The 14,755-nt window shown below is 44.9% G+C and overlaps 1 protein-coding gene across 1 annotated transcript in view; it reads left to right on the plus strand.

Annotated features, from left to right (window-relative positions):
• The first annotated feature begins 934 nt into the window (after window positions 1-934).
• Window positions 935-14,755, plus strand: part of HNF4G (hepatocyte nuclear factor 4 gamma) — a 50,984-nt gene continuing 37,163 nt past the window's right edge. Inside the window, exon 1 of the mRNA XM_066578889.1 lies at window positions 935-1,049. Within this exon, the coding sequence (XP_066434986.1) occupies window positions 935-1,049 (115 nt within the window). The remainder of the gene's footprint in view (window positions 1,050-14,755) is intronic.

Consider the following 14,755-nt stretch of genomic DNA (forward strand, 5'->3'; position numbering starts at 1 on the left):
TCTCACTATTCCATTGGAAAGGACATATATACTATTAATGATACATAAACAAAACACAAGCACACAACTTGTGTGTATCAGCTCAGCAGTGTATCGGACCCCACTTCACCAGCGGCGCTCACCTGGAATGGCTGGGATGAGCATAACGCTGACTCAACATACAAGTCTAGCAGTTACTGGCTCTCCTCTCTCTGGCATTAGTGAACGGGATGTAGCTGTAAGAGCTCCGTTTGGTGCACAACCAGGATGGGCAAGTATACGCTTTTTTATTTTAAGAAGATGGACAACGAAGCCATCTGTACGATGATGAAACGCATTGCTGAGTTGTCCCTGTCTCTAAAAGATAATGCATGACAATTGGTGGACCTGTTTACAGGCTTGCTTCTTGTCTGTGCAACTTCAATTTCTGTCATTTTATAGTTAGTAACACGTAGCAGTTCCTTACAGAATGAGCATACATAAGATTTATATTTTCAAGTGATTCATTATTTCAACCATTTTTAGTTTTGGAAGTTTATTTGATATTTTTCCATAATTGTGATTTACATGATGATTGAGATAAATGATCCTCCAGCTTGTGCACACAAATTGCTCTTTTACTGTGTGAAGTATAAATTAAAGATAAGCTGATTAGAATTAATATAGATGTGTCACTGGCAAGGTATCCTTTAAGTTTGCCCATAATTAAAAAAAAAGAAAGAGAAAAACATGACCTAATTCTGATAAGAATATTCCAATGAGCATTCCAAGACTATCACAAGTATTACCTCAAGCAGCCATAAAAAGGAGGTAAAGGAAGAAAGTAGCACGCAGAAGCATTTCTACAGCTCCTCCTACAGCAGAGATTTAGTTTCAAAGACTTGTCTATTACTACTCAAGAAGAATTAAGATCTTAGCACTACAAGTCTGCGGGTCTTCTAGTTCCTAAGATACGATGAAGATGACTAATTCAGTAATGGACATGGAAATGGCCAACTATAGTGATGTATTAGACCCAACCTACACGTCTCTGGAGTTTGAAAATATGCAACTACTTTACAGTGGAGGCGGTAAGATGACTTTGCTCATATAATGTACCTTACATTGGTTTAATATTTACAGATTTATGATTTTTTTATTTTTTTTTGGGGGGGGGGAGTCAATTGATAAATTTTATTTTTGTTTTATACATAAAACAGGTTGGATTCTTAGTGTGAAATCATTTAAAATACGTAGTGAAATAAAATTTTATATACATTTTGTATATGTCATACAGTGCAGTTGCATAAAGCTCATGTGTTAGGTACGTTATAGAATGGTGTGTTGACATGTATGAAGACAATATGGGTACAGATTAATAAAGAACGTTGTTGATTTACATATAACTATATCATGCTCTGTTCAAACTAGAATCTCCACTTCCCTTTTATAACTGAGCCATAAGGGTTTTCAAACAGATACCCACAAGTCGTGGTGGATTCCACTGATATATAATAAGGCCCTTCAGGTTTTCATCAGGGTTTTGGTATGTTTAAGAGCAAGAAATGCACTGTGTACTACGTTATTCTTGCTAACAAAATCTCTCGACCTGAAATGAAGCAGAAAATATGTGAACAATGCGTAATGTGTAGAATATGTTAATGCTATTAAAACAATGGTAAACTAAAATAATTCTCAATACAAAGTAAAATAGTATGTAAGGCCAAAAAAAGATAGGTCTATCCATTTCCCTACAATGTTGATCCAGAGGAAGGGAAAAAAAATGAGGTAGAATCCAATTTCCCTCATTTTGGGCAAAAAATTTCTTCTCGACTCCAAATCTGGCAGTCAGAATAAATCCCTAGATCAACACCCCTTTTTTACCGAGATCCTCAGCCCTTGCATTAGCTTTCCCCAATGAGACCCCACTATACCCAATTTTATAGGAAGCCGATTTCCTATTAATGTTTTTGCAGTATAGGATGATAACCGTGCACACAGGGGAAATACGGAAACTGCAGGCTGACGTTGTCCATGGTTGAATTGCAACTCAAGATAAACCCTTAGCCAATGTAGAATGAATAATGAAAATCCTGCAATTTTCGATATGACTTATCCCACAAGACAAAGAATCCACTAACTAACGTCCATAGGGTTTACATTCTTATCTGAAGCAGATAGATATTCAATGCTTTTTCACAGGAAGCATATAGTGTGACATTAAACCAGAACACTTGAGTAACTCCTATAAATTTACACAGTCAAATTTGTGTCCTCATATGAAACATGTTAAAAATCAGCCTTTATATTATAATCAAATAAAAACAAGCAACACGGAGGAGAACAAAGCTTTTTTACTTTGTCAGAAACTGCATAAATCATAAAAACCATAAAAATCTTGATTTGTAGAGTAAGTTAATAGAACCACTGAAGCTTTTGAGATGCCTGCTAAACATTTGCTCCCCTATCTGTCTATGTACATTAACAATGACTTATCTGTGATGGTAAGGAATGAATAGAAACTTGAGTGGCATGAATACCACACTACATATCTAACCGGGTCTATTTCTTATGTGTTTAATACGTAATTAATATATGACTAATATACTGATGATATGCCCTGAATGGACTATAACAACACTACTGAATATGTATCTGGTATGTGGATTGGGTAGGGTTTAGTTTCTCATTGTGGGGAGCACCTAGAAGTTGCGAGGAGGCTTACCTTATCAGGCCATGCAGGCTCCTCTGGGAAATTTGCATATGCAAATAAGAAACAGAACAATGCCTCTGCAGCACCATCTATTAAAAGGTAGCAATCCTGCAATTCAAAAGGTTCATAGGCCTCTCATGCAGCCAAGCCAGCAACTTACTGCAGGCTGGTGAGGAGCAAAAGACCCTGGAACAACCTATCTGTACATGGTTATCTTTTCCTTTTGGAGAAGACTCTGGCTTTGCCTTATATTCCCATTCATGTTACATGGATTGTTAAAAGGTCAGACATTGACTTGCAGGAATGCTGCCTTCTAATAGGTGACTCTGTAGAGGCATTGTACAATCTCCAATTTGCATATGGATGGTATAGAGATGAATCTGGCATTGGCTGTATGTGTTGGATAATCCTGAAAACAACTATTCCTCTTCGAGGTGGTAAGTTATTATGAACTTTTGCAAAGATAAATAAGTGGGCACAGCAGTAGTCCCCATGTCAGAGACAAATAGCTACTAAAATGTGACTGACTTACAAAGTCAAATATAATTGTTAACAGGGATTTATGATTTTATATGGGAATTAGGCTGTGGTTTCTATGGTTAATAAGCAAAAAAAAAATCTAAGATAAGGAAGCCTTGTTATAGCTGTTCTGGACCAAGGCCCAAATAAATCATTAACTTTGCATCATTTTATTATAACACTGTATCTATTTGATAATATTTTATAGGTGCGCTTACTGGCAGTAATTTTCTCTTTCTTCATGGTAAATACATTTACATTTTTTCTTTAACGCTAAATTGAGCGGCTTAATGAGCAAAGTGTGGTCGTTCTCAGTAAGAGAAACCAAGTAATCTTGTAGATATGATACCTTTTAATGACTAACAAAAATACATGATGTTACAGCGAGCTTTCAAACATCAATAGAAAGCTTGCAATAACATCATGTATTTTTGTTAGTCATTAAAAGGTATCATATCTACAAGATTACTTGGTTTCTCTTTCTGAGAACCATCACACTTTGCTCTACTGGCTAACACGGTACTAAACTTTTTTCATTTTACCGAGCAGACTGGCAGTATTTTTAAGGGGTTTTTTTTCTAAATGAACTTTGAACATGGCCTTGTGCATGTCTATCAGGAATCATATTGCATATTCTATTGTTGCTAAAACTATTTTGGATAGTTGCTATACTGTATCTTGCGACATATCCCTTTCAAGTGTTTCTATTGGGGGATATAGTCAGTGATGAGCCATTTGATGGAGTGTCTGATGCAGGAGTTAATGCAGAAAGTTTTCTGATGATGTATATGGCCAAGGACTGAACTGTTACAAAGGAGCATCCACTACGTCTAGGAGAAAAAACATTTTCACCAAGAGTGGATTCTTTACCGTAAGAGCAGTGAGACTATAGAACTCCATGCCAGAAGACGTGGTGGTGGAGAACTCACTAAAAGAGTTAAATGGAGCCTGGACGTCTTTCTTGAGTGAAGCAATATTGCGTGTCATGGTCACTTGCTCACATTTGAAGGATCGTGGATCCAGGGAGTTATTTGAATTGACTGCCAGATTTGGAGTCTGGAAGGAATTTTTTCCCCTTAAATAAGGAAACTTTGGCTTCTACCTCATGGAGTTTTTTGCATTCTTCTGGATCAACATTGCAGGATAATAGACTTAACTGGATGAACATATGTCTTTTTTAAGCCTTACATTCTATGTTACTATATTACAATATTAGAACATTCAAGAACACAAAGACAAAAAAAAATTTATGGAAGTAAAATACCAACAAGGATAGATGTCTGATCCACCGTGGGAGTCGCTGCCAGGGAGCAGGAGCTAGCTGACAGTTCTCCGCAGTTCTCCACGCTGAGCCTATCTGACAGATAGGCTCACCGCGGAGAATTGCGACAAGTCACGGCATACCCTGATTTGCCACCCGCCAGCGGAAAATCGCTATGATTCTCTGCTCGTGGACAGGGGGCTGCGCTTTTCATAGCAAGGCTATGGAAAGCGTTTACTGCGCTCCCCGCGGCCGGATTATCGGAGCAGGGAACGCGATAAAAATACGTCCAAGGGCAGGCAGCCTAAAGGTTGGACTTCACATAACTCTAGAACTAAAAAGAGGAGGAACAGGCATACTGCAGTCTTGGAACTTAGCCCACGTGACCCATACTCACTGAAGCTTGGCTATATTGCCTTGTCTACCAGCCACTGATTATTTCATAATATAATTACATGGGTTAACTTAGAGCTAAGGTGGCTAACTTAGAAGACCGGTTCTGCCGCAACAACGTGAAATTCCAAGGGATTCCAGAAAATATGTCTGCATAAGTATTTTGAAAGTGAACATACCTTTTAATTTACATGAGTTATGTCCTTCTCTATGGACTAGGTAAAATCTATATTGGGAATTTTATTAAAATGAAGCATAATTGATAGACTAGAGCCTACATAAGGGGTATGTAAGGGTGATATGCAAATGAGAAAAATCATCCAACCGGGTAAAAGAGAAGGAGGCTTGATGTCTAGTTTTGACATTTCCTAGGATACGGTATGTTGTCAAAGTGATAGCAAAGATCAGTAATGAAATCTCGGGGAAGGAAATGGACAAGATAGAATGATTTGAAAAGAGGCAGATTCTGTATTGTTTTGGGTCTTTTTTTTGCAGTTTCTCATACCCTTGATTTTCCCATTCTGTAGTGTTTTTTGAGTTTTTACCATTTTAACATTGTATTCAGGCTCTATGTAATATTGAATGATGAATATGGTCATGTGCTTGAGGCCTTAAGAGAACAGGCTCTAAAAGACTTACATTCAGTTTCTTATGGGCCATTTACACAGGACGAGTATCGCTCAAATAAAGCATTCAAATGAACGAATTTGAGTGATAATCGTGCAGTGTAAATGCACATAAGTTGCTCACTATTCGTTCACAGGTTTTTCCGTTGACTATTCAGTGGATCGCAGGCTTGTCGTTCTGGGTAAATGTTCCCTCCTCAGCTTCACATAGAGGGGGAAAGTGCTAAATGTGAAGCCAACGATCCATCAGTGAAGTATTTCAGTGTAAATGCTCTGTATGGGCGCTGACAACCTTAGCGGTGACGTCAGCACTCATGCAGTCGTCTACCTGAGTGTCGGCCCATGTAAAAAGGCCATTAGTTTATTTGGGATTTATCTTATGCAAAAAGTAATCGATGCATGTCATTAGCTTGAGAACCATGGTAGCAATAGATATACTTAATGAAGAAACCTATAAAAATCACCAGCATGTGTAAAAACAAACAAACTGTACAATAATGTTGAAAAAAAATGTTTCATGTCACCATTTTATCATGACCAGCTCACTGGGTGTTCTGCAATGATTTTGGAGATGTGGAAATAAATAGATTCACACACAAAGGCTAAGCAATGGTAAAGTTTACTTAAAATGACAAAGTAGAGAAGCATCCAAAGTATCAACATATCATCAAGTGATATAAAAGCAATACAATATTACACATAGCATCCGTGATGTGCAGTAATCAATCTGGGGAAAAGCCCTGTTTATCTATCCATCAAAACCCAGAGTTCAAAAGTGGACTTAACCTGTACAGTTCCACTTTAAGTAAAAAAAAAAAACTTCTATTTTTTCTCATAAAATATCTAAACTAAAATTTTAAAAAACTAATTATTTGATATTGCCGTTCTCGTAGAAGTCTGAACTGTTGAAATATCACAATATTTATCAAACATGGTAAAAACTCAAAAAACACTACAGAATGGGAAAATTGCATGTGTTTTGTTACCCTGCCTCCCCCCCAAAATTCATTAAAAATGGATCAAAAAATGTATATACCCCCAAAAGGCAGTAAAAAAACTATAACTCACTCAATGGCTGTGATTGGTCAAAGCGCTCAGCCAATCAGAGGCAGCGCTTCTGGGAGACAGGGATTTTTCTATCCCCGGCCAGAAGAAAATGAAGAACAACAGTGCTGTGGACCTGGGGAGAAGACGCGCCGGAGCCGAACACCGCTTCTAGGTGATTGTGGCAAGTTGGGGTCTGCTTGCCACGGGATCGCCCACCTTTGTTACCAGACTGGCCACCAGCCATGCAAAAATGCTCCAGAGACGAAGAGTAAAGTCCAAATGCTAGTTCCTCCAGCATTTATTTCAGCACAGCATAGGCATTCAGTCTACATACGGTCCAGCATATCATATGCAACTTCACACTGTTGTCTGTCACAGTGCACACAGCAACGCATGCCGCTTCTTCCAGCGGACCTTCAGGAAGGTGACTTCGCCCCGACAGGCGATGAGCGAGGGCCGACTACCGCCTGTCCGCTCCGTGCTTCCAGGTACCTCACAGACCAGCACCAGGTCTACATAGATCTCTGGCCCCACAGGCCTCCATTGACCTAAGCTCCACAGGCTTCAATGACCCTGAGCTTTTGAGGGAGGGGAAATTTAACCTGTGTAGCTGCACCCTTGCAGGTGCAGGTTAACTAAAGCCGACACAGTGACTGCGTTCAGAGGCCCCTACAGGCCACTCTTGCTACTGCACTGTCACAGTGATGTTTTTTTTTGCCCGCATCTAGGGCTTATTTAAGGGCTTTGACAGTAGGATTTCCTCCTGTCACAGTAGGATTTCCTACTGTCAAAGTTGCATCGAGTCAAACAAAAATCGCATTTTTGTGCTAATCACAAAACTCTGTCCCCTTTTTTTGGAGGTGCAAATTTTATTCCCTTTAAAAAAAAAAAAAATGGACATGTGACCGCTTTCATTGGAAAGCATTGGTTCTAATAGAGCCCTGGATTTTTCGCACCTATACATCCAGGAAAAAAACGCAAGTTTGACTGAGCCCTAAAACTAGTAAAACATGAAAAGCTATATAAATTTGATATCACTATAATCGTACTGACCCATAGAACAAAATTCATGTCATTTTAACAGCACCATCAATGTCCTAAAAACTAGCCCACCCCATTCCCCCAAACGGCACAATTGGATTTTTTTCCTCATTTTACCCCATTTTTAAAAGCTTATAACACTTATTGTCTTTACAGTGTTTTATATTTTTATAGCCCATAATAACCTCATCAACCTGCGTTATCCAAATTTTTTGTAACTACCCCTTTTTAATGCATACCAATAAATATTATACCTTTTTAGTAAAAATATACCATAATTTGAGTTATATTGCCTCAGCAAATCGTGAATGATTTTGGGATCTTCTAATGGATCTGTATTGTCCATATAGTGCACAAAGGCTATTATACATCGTTACTGGATTTAATTATGGAGATTGCCAATCATCTTGACATGGATATTTACAGTACATTTTAGTGTTTTTTCTCTGCTTTGAGCAAAAATTACCTATTTTAAACCTATTCCTACAAGTGGACATTGTCGGATCAAAAAAATCAAATGAGCTGAATTTATTTAAATGCCTCCAGGAAATCTGCAATAATTAAAGGTTTAAAGTCCTTATAATGATCCTATGCTTCCTTGTTCAGCTTTAGTAGTCTGATTACTTAATGGCCACACAATATCTCGGGTATAATTGATTTACACAGGTGATACTGTTCCATATTGTACTTTGAAAACTTCTCTAGGTGAAGCATTTCTGTCACTAGAAACTTCACCAAAGACAAGAATAGTACATAACCAATGGTTGGGAACCAGAGGCGTAACTTGAAGCTCCTGGGTCCAATGCAAAACCTGTAACAGGGCCCCTAACTATAATGCTTTATGTATAGTACTGAGCTCTCTGTATGGAGAAGAGAGGCCATATGGGCCCCCTAAGGCTCCTGGGCCCGGGTGCAACCGCATCCCCTGCATCCTCTATAGTTACGCCCCTGAAATTTAACTTTAGTCATTAGCATTAGAGATGAGCGAACGTGTTCGTCCGAACTTGATATCCGTGCGGATATTAGGGTGTTCAGGATGTTCGTTATTCGTAACGAACACCATGCTGTGTTCGGGTTACTTTCACTTCCTTCCCTGAGACGTTACCGCGCTTTTCTGGCCAATTGAAAGACAGGGAAGGCATTACAACTTCCTCCTGAGTTGTTCCAGCCCTATACCACCCCCCTGCTGTGAGTGGCTGGCGAGATCAGGTGTCCGTCTAATATAAAAGTCGGCCCCTCCCGCGGCTCGCCTCAGATGCCTTGTGAGTTAGATGAGGGACAGTGCTGTTTGTACCGGAGCTGCTGTAGGGAAAGAATTGGTAGTTAGTGTAGGCTTCAAGACCCCCAAAGGTCCTTATTAGGGCCACTGATAGCTGTGTGTTGGCTGCTGTTAGCAGTGGCAAATTTTTTTTCTTCTCAAAATCGCCTCTGCAGAGCGTTGCACCCGGCATTAGGGACAGAAGTGTTGCATAGGCAGGGAGAGTGTTAGGAGTGAGTGTAGCCTTCAAGAACCTCAACGGTCCTTTCTAGGGCCATATTTAACCGTGTGCAGTACTGTGCTGGCTGCTGTTAGCTGTGCTGCATATTTTTTTTCTTCTCAAAATCGCCTCTGCAGAGCATTGCAACCTCCATTGATACTGCAGGGAAAGAATTGTGTAGGCAGGGCCACAACACAGTTATTATTCATTGAATATACGCAGTGCGGCCTTTTGCTTGTAAAACAAGTGAAAAAAATTCTATTTGACCTGCCTCTGTCCGTCCTAAGGGCTGTGGACACGTGTCGGCTGCGTGTGCAATGTTTAAAAATCAGACGCACCCAGCTACGTTTTACTCCCGGCTTCGCCATTTGCTTTCCTTAATTTGGAAAAAAAATACCTGCTCTGCCAGAGTTATAATAACTCTGCTACCCTCAAGTTCTGTGCCACATTAGCAGGGCCACAGCACAGTTATTAAACTTCTCATGTTCATTGAATATACGCAGTGCTGCCTTTTGGTGGAAAAAAACTGAAAAAAATTGTATTTGTCCTGCCTCTGTCCGTCCTAAGGGCGGTGGACACGTGTCGGCTGCGTGTGCAACGTTTAAAAATCAGACGCACCCAGCTACGTTTTACTCCTGGCTTCGCCATTTGCTTTCCTTAATTGGGAAAAAAATACCTGCTCTGCCAGAGTTATAATAACTCTGCTACCCTCAAGTTCTGTGACAGCACAGTTATTAAACTTAGATTATTCATTCACTAGAGGCAGTGGGGTCTTTCGTTTTCAAAAAAGAGAAAAATTAATATTTGGCATGCAGTCTTGCGCCAATTTATTTCCTGCCTGTGAAATCAAATCACTGGTAATACAGCATGCTGAGGGGTAGGGGTAGGCCTAGAGGACGTGGACGCGGCCGAGGACGCGGAGGGCCAAGTCAGGGTGTGGGCACAGGCCAAACTCCTGATCCAGGTGTATCGCAGCCGACTGCGGCGCGATTAGTAGAGAGGCACGTTTCTGGCGTCCCGACAGTCATCGCACAATTCATGGGTCCACGCGGGAGACGGTTATTAGAAAATGAGCAGTGTGAGCAGGTCCTGTCCTGGATGGCAGAAAGTGCTTCGAGCAACCTATCGTCCAACCGCAGTTCTGCGCCGTCCACTGCTGCAAATCAGAATCCTCTGTCTGCTGCTCCTCCTTCCTCCCAGCCTCCTCACTCCACTACAATGACACCTGCTCAGCTGCGTGAAGACTCCCAGGAACTGTTCTCTGGCCCCTGCTCAGATTGGGCAGCAGTGGTTCCTCTCCCACCAGAGGAGTTTATCGTCACTGATGCCCAACCATTGCAAAGTTCCCGGGGTCCGGGGGAAGAGGCTGGGGACTTCTGCAAACTGTCTCAAGAACTTTCTGTGGGTGAGCAGGACGATGACGATGAGACACAGTTGTCTTGCAGTCAGGTAGTAGTGAGGGCAGTAAGTGCGAGGGAGGAGCGCACAGAGGATTCTGAGGAAGAGCAGCAGGACGATGAGGTGACTGACCCCACCTGGTTTGCAACGCCTACTCAGGACAGGTCTTCAGAGGGGGAGGCACGGGCAGCAGCAGGGCAGGTTGCAAGAGGCAGTGCGGTGTCCAGGGGTAGAGGCAGGGCCAGACCGAATAATCCACCAACTGTTTCCCAAAGCGCACACTCGCGCCATGCCACCCTGCAGAGGCCGAGGTGCTCTAAGGTCTGGGAGTTTTTCACAGAGACGCCTGACGACCGACGAGCAGTGGTGTGCAACCTTTGTCGCGCAAAGCTCAGCCGGGGAGCCAACACCAACAGCCTCAGCACCACCAGCATGCGCAGACATATGATGGCCAAGCACCCCACAAGGTGGGACGAAGGCCGTTCACCACCTCCGGTTTGCACCGCTGCCTCTCCCCCTGTGCCCCAACCTGACACTGCTATCCAACCCCCCTCTCAGGACACAGGCACTACCGCCTCATGGCCTGCACCCACACCCTCACCTCCGCTGTCCTCGGACCCATCCACCAGTGTAGTTCAGCGCACCGTCCAGCCGTCGCTTGCGCAAGTGTTTGAGCGCAAGCGCAAGTACGCCGCCACGCACCCGCACGCTCAAGCGTTAACCGTCCGCATAGCAAAATTCATCAGCCTTGAGATGCTGCCGTATAGGGTTGTGGAAACGGAGTCCTTCAAAAGTATCATGGAGGCGGCGGCCCCGCGCTACTCAGTTCCCAGTCGCCACTACTTTTCCCGATGTGCCGTCCCAGCCCTGCACGACCACATCTCCTGCAACATTGTACGCGCCCTCACCAACGCGGTTACTGCCAAGGTCCACTTAACAACGGACACGTGGACAAGCACAGGCGGGCAGGGCCACTACATCTCCCTGACGGCACATTAGGTGAATTTAGTGGAGGCTGGGACAGAGTCAGAGCCTGGGACCGCTCACGTCCTACCCACCCCCAGAATTGCGGGCACCAGCTCGGTGGTTGTATCTGCGGAGGTGTATGCTTCCTCCACTAAAGCACCCTCTTCCTCCTCCTCCTCCTCTGTCTCGCAATCAAGATGTGTTAGCAGCAGCATGTCGCCAGCAGTCGGTGTCGCGCGGTGTGGCAGCACAGCGGTGGGCAAGCGTCAGCAGGCCGTACTGAAACTACTCAGCTTAGGCGATAAGAGGCACACGGCCCACGAACTGCTGCAGGGTCTGACACAGCAGACCGACCGCTGGCTTGCACCGCTGAGCCTCCAACCGGGCATGGTCGTGTGTGACAACGGCCGTAACCTGGTGGCGGCTCTGCAGCTTGGCAGCCTCACGCACGTGCCATGCCTGGCCCATGTCTTTAATTTGGTGGTTCAGCGCTTTCTGAAAAGCTACCCACGCTTGTCAGACCTGCTCGTAAAGGCGCGCCGGCTCTGCGCATATTTCCGCAAGTCCCACACGGACGCTGCCACCCTGCGCACCCTGCAACATCACTTTAAGCTGCCAGTGCACCGACTGCTGTGCGACGTGCCCACACGGTGGAACTCTACGCTCCACATGTTGGCCAGGCTCTATGAACAGCGTAGAGCTATAGTCGAATACCAACTCCAACATGGGCGGCGCAGTGGGAGTCAGCCTCCTCAATTCCTTTCAGAAGAGTGGGCCTGGTTGGCAGACATCTGCCATGTCCTTGGTAATTTTGAGCAGTCTACCCAGGTAGTGAGCGGCGATGCTACAATCATTAGCGTCACCATTCCTCTGCTATGCATCTTGAGAAATTCCCTGCAAAGCATAAAGGCAGCTGCTTTGCGCTCGGAAACGGGGGCGGGGGAAGACAGTATGCCGCTGGATAGTCAGGGCACCCTCCTGTCTATTTCTCAGCGCGTACAGGAGGAGGAGGAGGAGCATGAGGAGGATGAGGAGGAGGGGGAAGAGACAGCTTGGCCCGCTGCTGACGGTACACCGGCTGATTGCCTGTCATCCTTTCAGCATGTATGGCCTGAGGAGGAGGAGGAGGAGGATCCTGAAAGTGATCTTCCTAGTGAAGAAAGCCATGTGTTGCGTACTGGTACCCTGGCACACATGGCTGACTTCATGTTAGGATGCCTTTCTCGTGACCCTCGCGTTGCACGCATTCTGGCCACAACGGATTACTGGGTGTACACACTGCTCGACCCACGCTATAAGGAGAACCTGCCCACTCTCATTCCCGAAGAGGAAAGGGGTTCGAGAGTGTTGCTATACCACAGGACCCTTGCGGACAAGCTGATGGTAAAATTCCCAGCCGACAGCGCTAGTGGCAGAAGGCGCAGTACCGAGGGCAAGGTAGCAGGGGAGGTGCGGAGATCGAGCAGCATGTACATCCCAGGCAGTGCAACAGTCTTTAAGGGCCTGGACAGCTTTATGGCTCCCCACCAAGACTGTGTCACTGCTCCCCAGTCAAGGCTGAGTCGGCGGGAGCACTGTAAAAGGATGGTGAGGGAGTACGTAGCCGATCGCACGACCGTCCTCCGTGACGCCTCTGCCACCTACAACTACTGGGTGTCGAAGCTGGACACATGGCCTGAACTAGCGCTGTATGCCCTGGAGGTGCTTGCTTGTCCTGCGGCTAGCGTCTTGTCGGAGAGGGTGTTTAGTGCGGCTGGGGGAATCATCACAGATAAGCGTACCCGCCTGTCAACCGACAGTGCCGACAGGCTAACACTCATCAAGATGAACAAAGGCTGGATTTCGCCAGACTTCTCTTCTCCACCAGCGGACAGCAGCGATACGTAAGCAATACGTAGGCTGCACCCGCGGATGGAAGCTACGTTCTCTCTCACCATCCAAAACGGGGACATTTCTGCTTCATCAATCTGTGTCTAATATTCCTCCTCCTCCTCCTCCTGCTACTCCTCCTGAAACCTCACGTAATCACGCTGAACGGGCAATTTTTCTTAGGGCCACAAGGCTCACTCAAATAATTTTTCTAAACAATTTTTAAAAGTTTCAATGCGCTTAAAAGCGTTGGAACTGTAACTTGAACCAATTTTTCGTTACACTGGGCTGCCTCCAGGCCTAGTTACCACTTAAGCCACATTAACCAAAGCGATTAATGGGTTTCACCTGACCTCTTGGTTGGCCATGGCCAATTTTTGGGATGTACATTAGTACTGTTGATACAGCAATTTTTGTGGGCCCTCGCCTACAGTGTAATCAAATAAATTTTTAGCCCACCTGCATTAAGCACGACATTACTACCTCAGCTGTGTTGGGCAATGCAATGGGATATTTCTATGTACCGCCGGTGGCTTCCTGGCACCCACCCATGCTGTCGGTCCACAGGGAGTTGTAAATGCATCTGTGTCCACTTCTAAAGAACTCCAGTCAGACTGGGGCATGCAGTGTGGGCCGAAGCCCACCTGTATTACGCACGACATTACTACCTCAGCTGTGTTGGGCAATGCAATGGGATATTTCTATGTACCGCCGGTGGCTTCCTGGCACCCACCCATGCTGTGGGTCCACAGGGAGTTTAACCTACATGTGTCCACTTCTAAAGAACCCCAGTCAGACTGGGGTATGCAGTGTGGGCCGAAGCCCACCTGTATTACGCACGACATTACTACCTCAGCTGTGTTGGGCAATGCAATGGGATATTTTTGTGTACCGCCGGTGGGTTCCAGGGAGCCACCCATGCTGTAGGTGCACACGGAGTGTAACCTACATGTGTCCACTTGTAAAGAACCCCAGTCTGACTGAGGCATGCAGTGTGGCCCGAAGCCCACCTGTATTACGCACGACATTACTACCTCAGCTGTGTTGGGCAATGCAATGGGATATTTCTATGTACCGCCGGTGGCTTCCTGGCACCCACCCATGCTGTGGGTCCACAGGGAGTTTAACCTACATGTGTCCACTTCTAAAGAACCCCAGTCAGACTGGGGTATGCAGTGTGGGCCGAAGCCCACCTGTATTACGCACGACATTACTACCTCAGCTGTGTTGGGCAATGCAATGGGATATTTTTGTGTACCGCCGGTGGGTTCCAGGGAGCCACCCATGCTGTAGGTGCACACGGAGTGTAACCTACATGTGTCCACTTGTAAAGAACCCCAGTCTGACTGGGGCATGCAGTGTGGGCCGAAGCCCACCTGTATTACGCACGACATTACTACCTCAGCTGTGTTGGGCAATGCAATGGGATATTTTTGTGTACCGCCGGTGGGTTCCAGGGAGCCACCCATGCTGTAGGTGCACACGG

This window comes from Eleutherodactylus coqui, chromosome 9, assembly GCF_035609145.1.
Source record: "Eleutherodactylus coqui strain aEleCoq1 chromosome 9, aEleCoq1.hap1, whole genome shotgun sequence".
In the NCBI taxonomy this organism is placed as follows: Eukaryota; Metazoa; Chordata; class Amphibia; order Anura; family Eleutherodactylidae; genus Eleutherodactylus; species Eleutherodactylus coqui.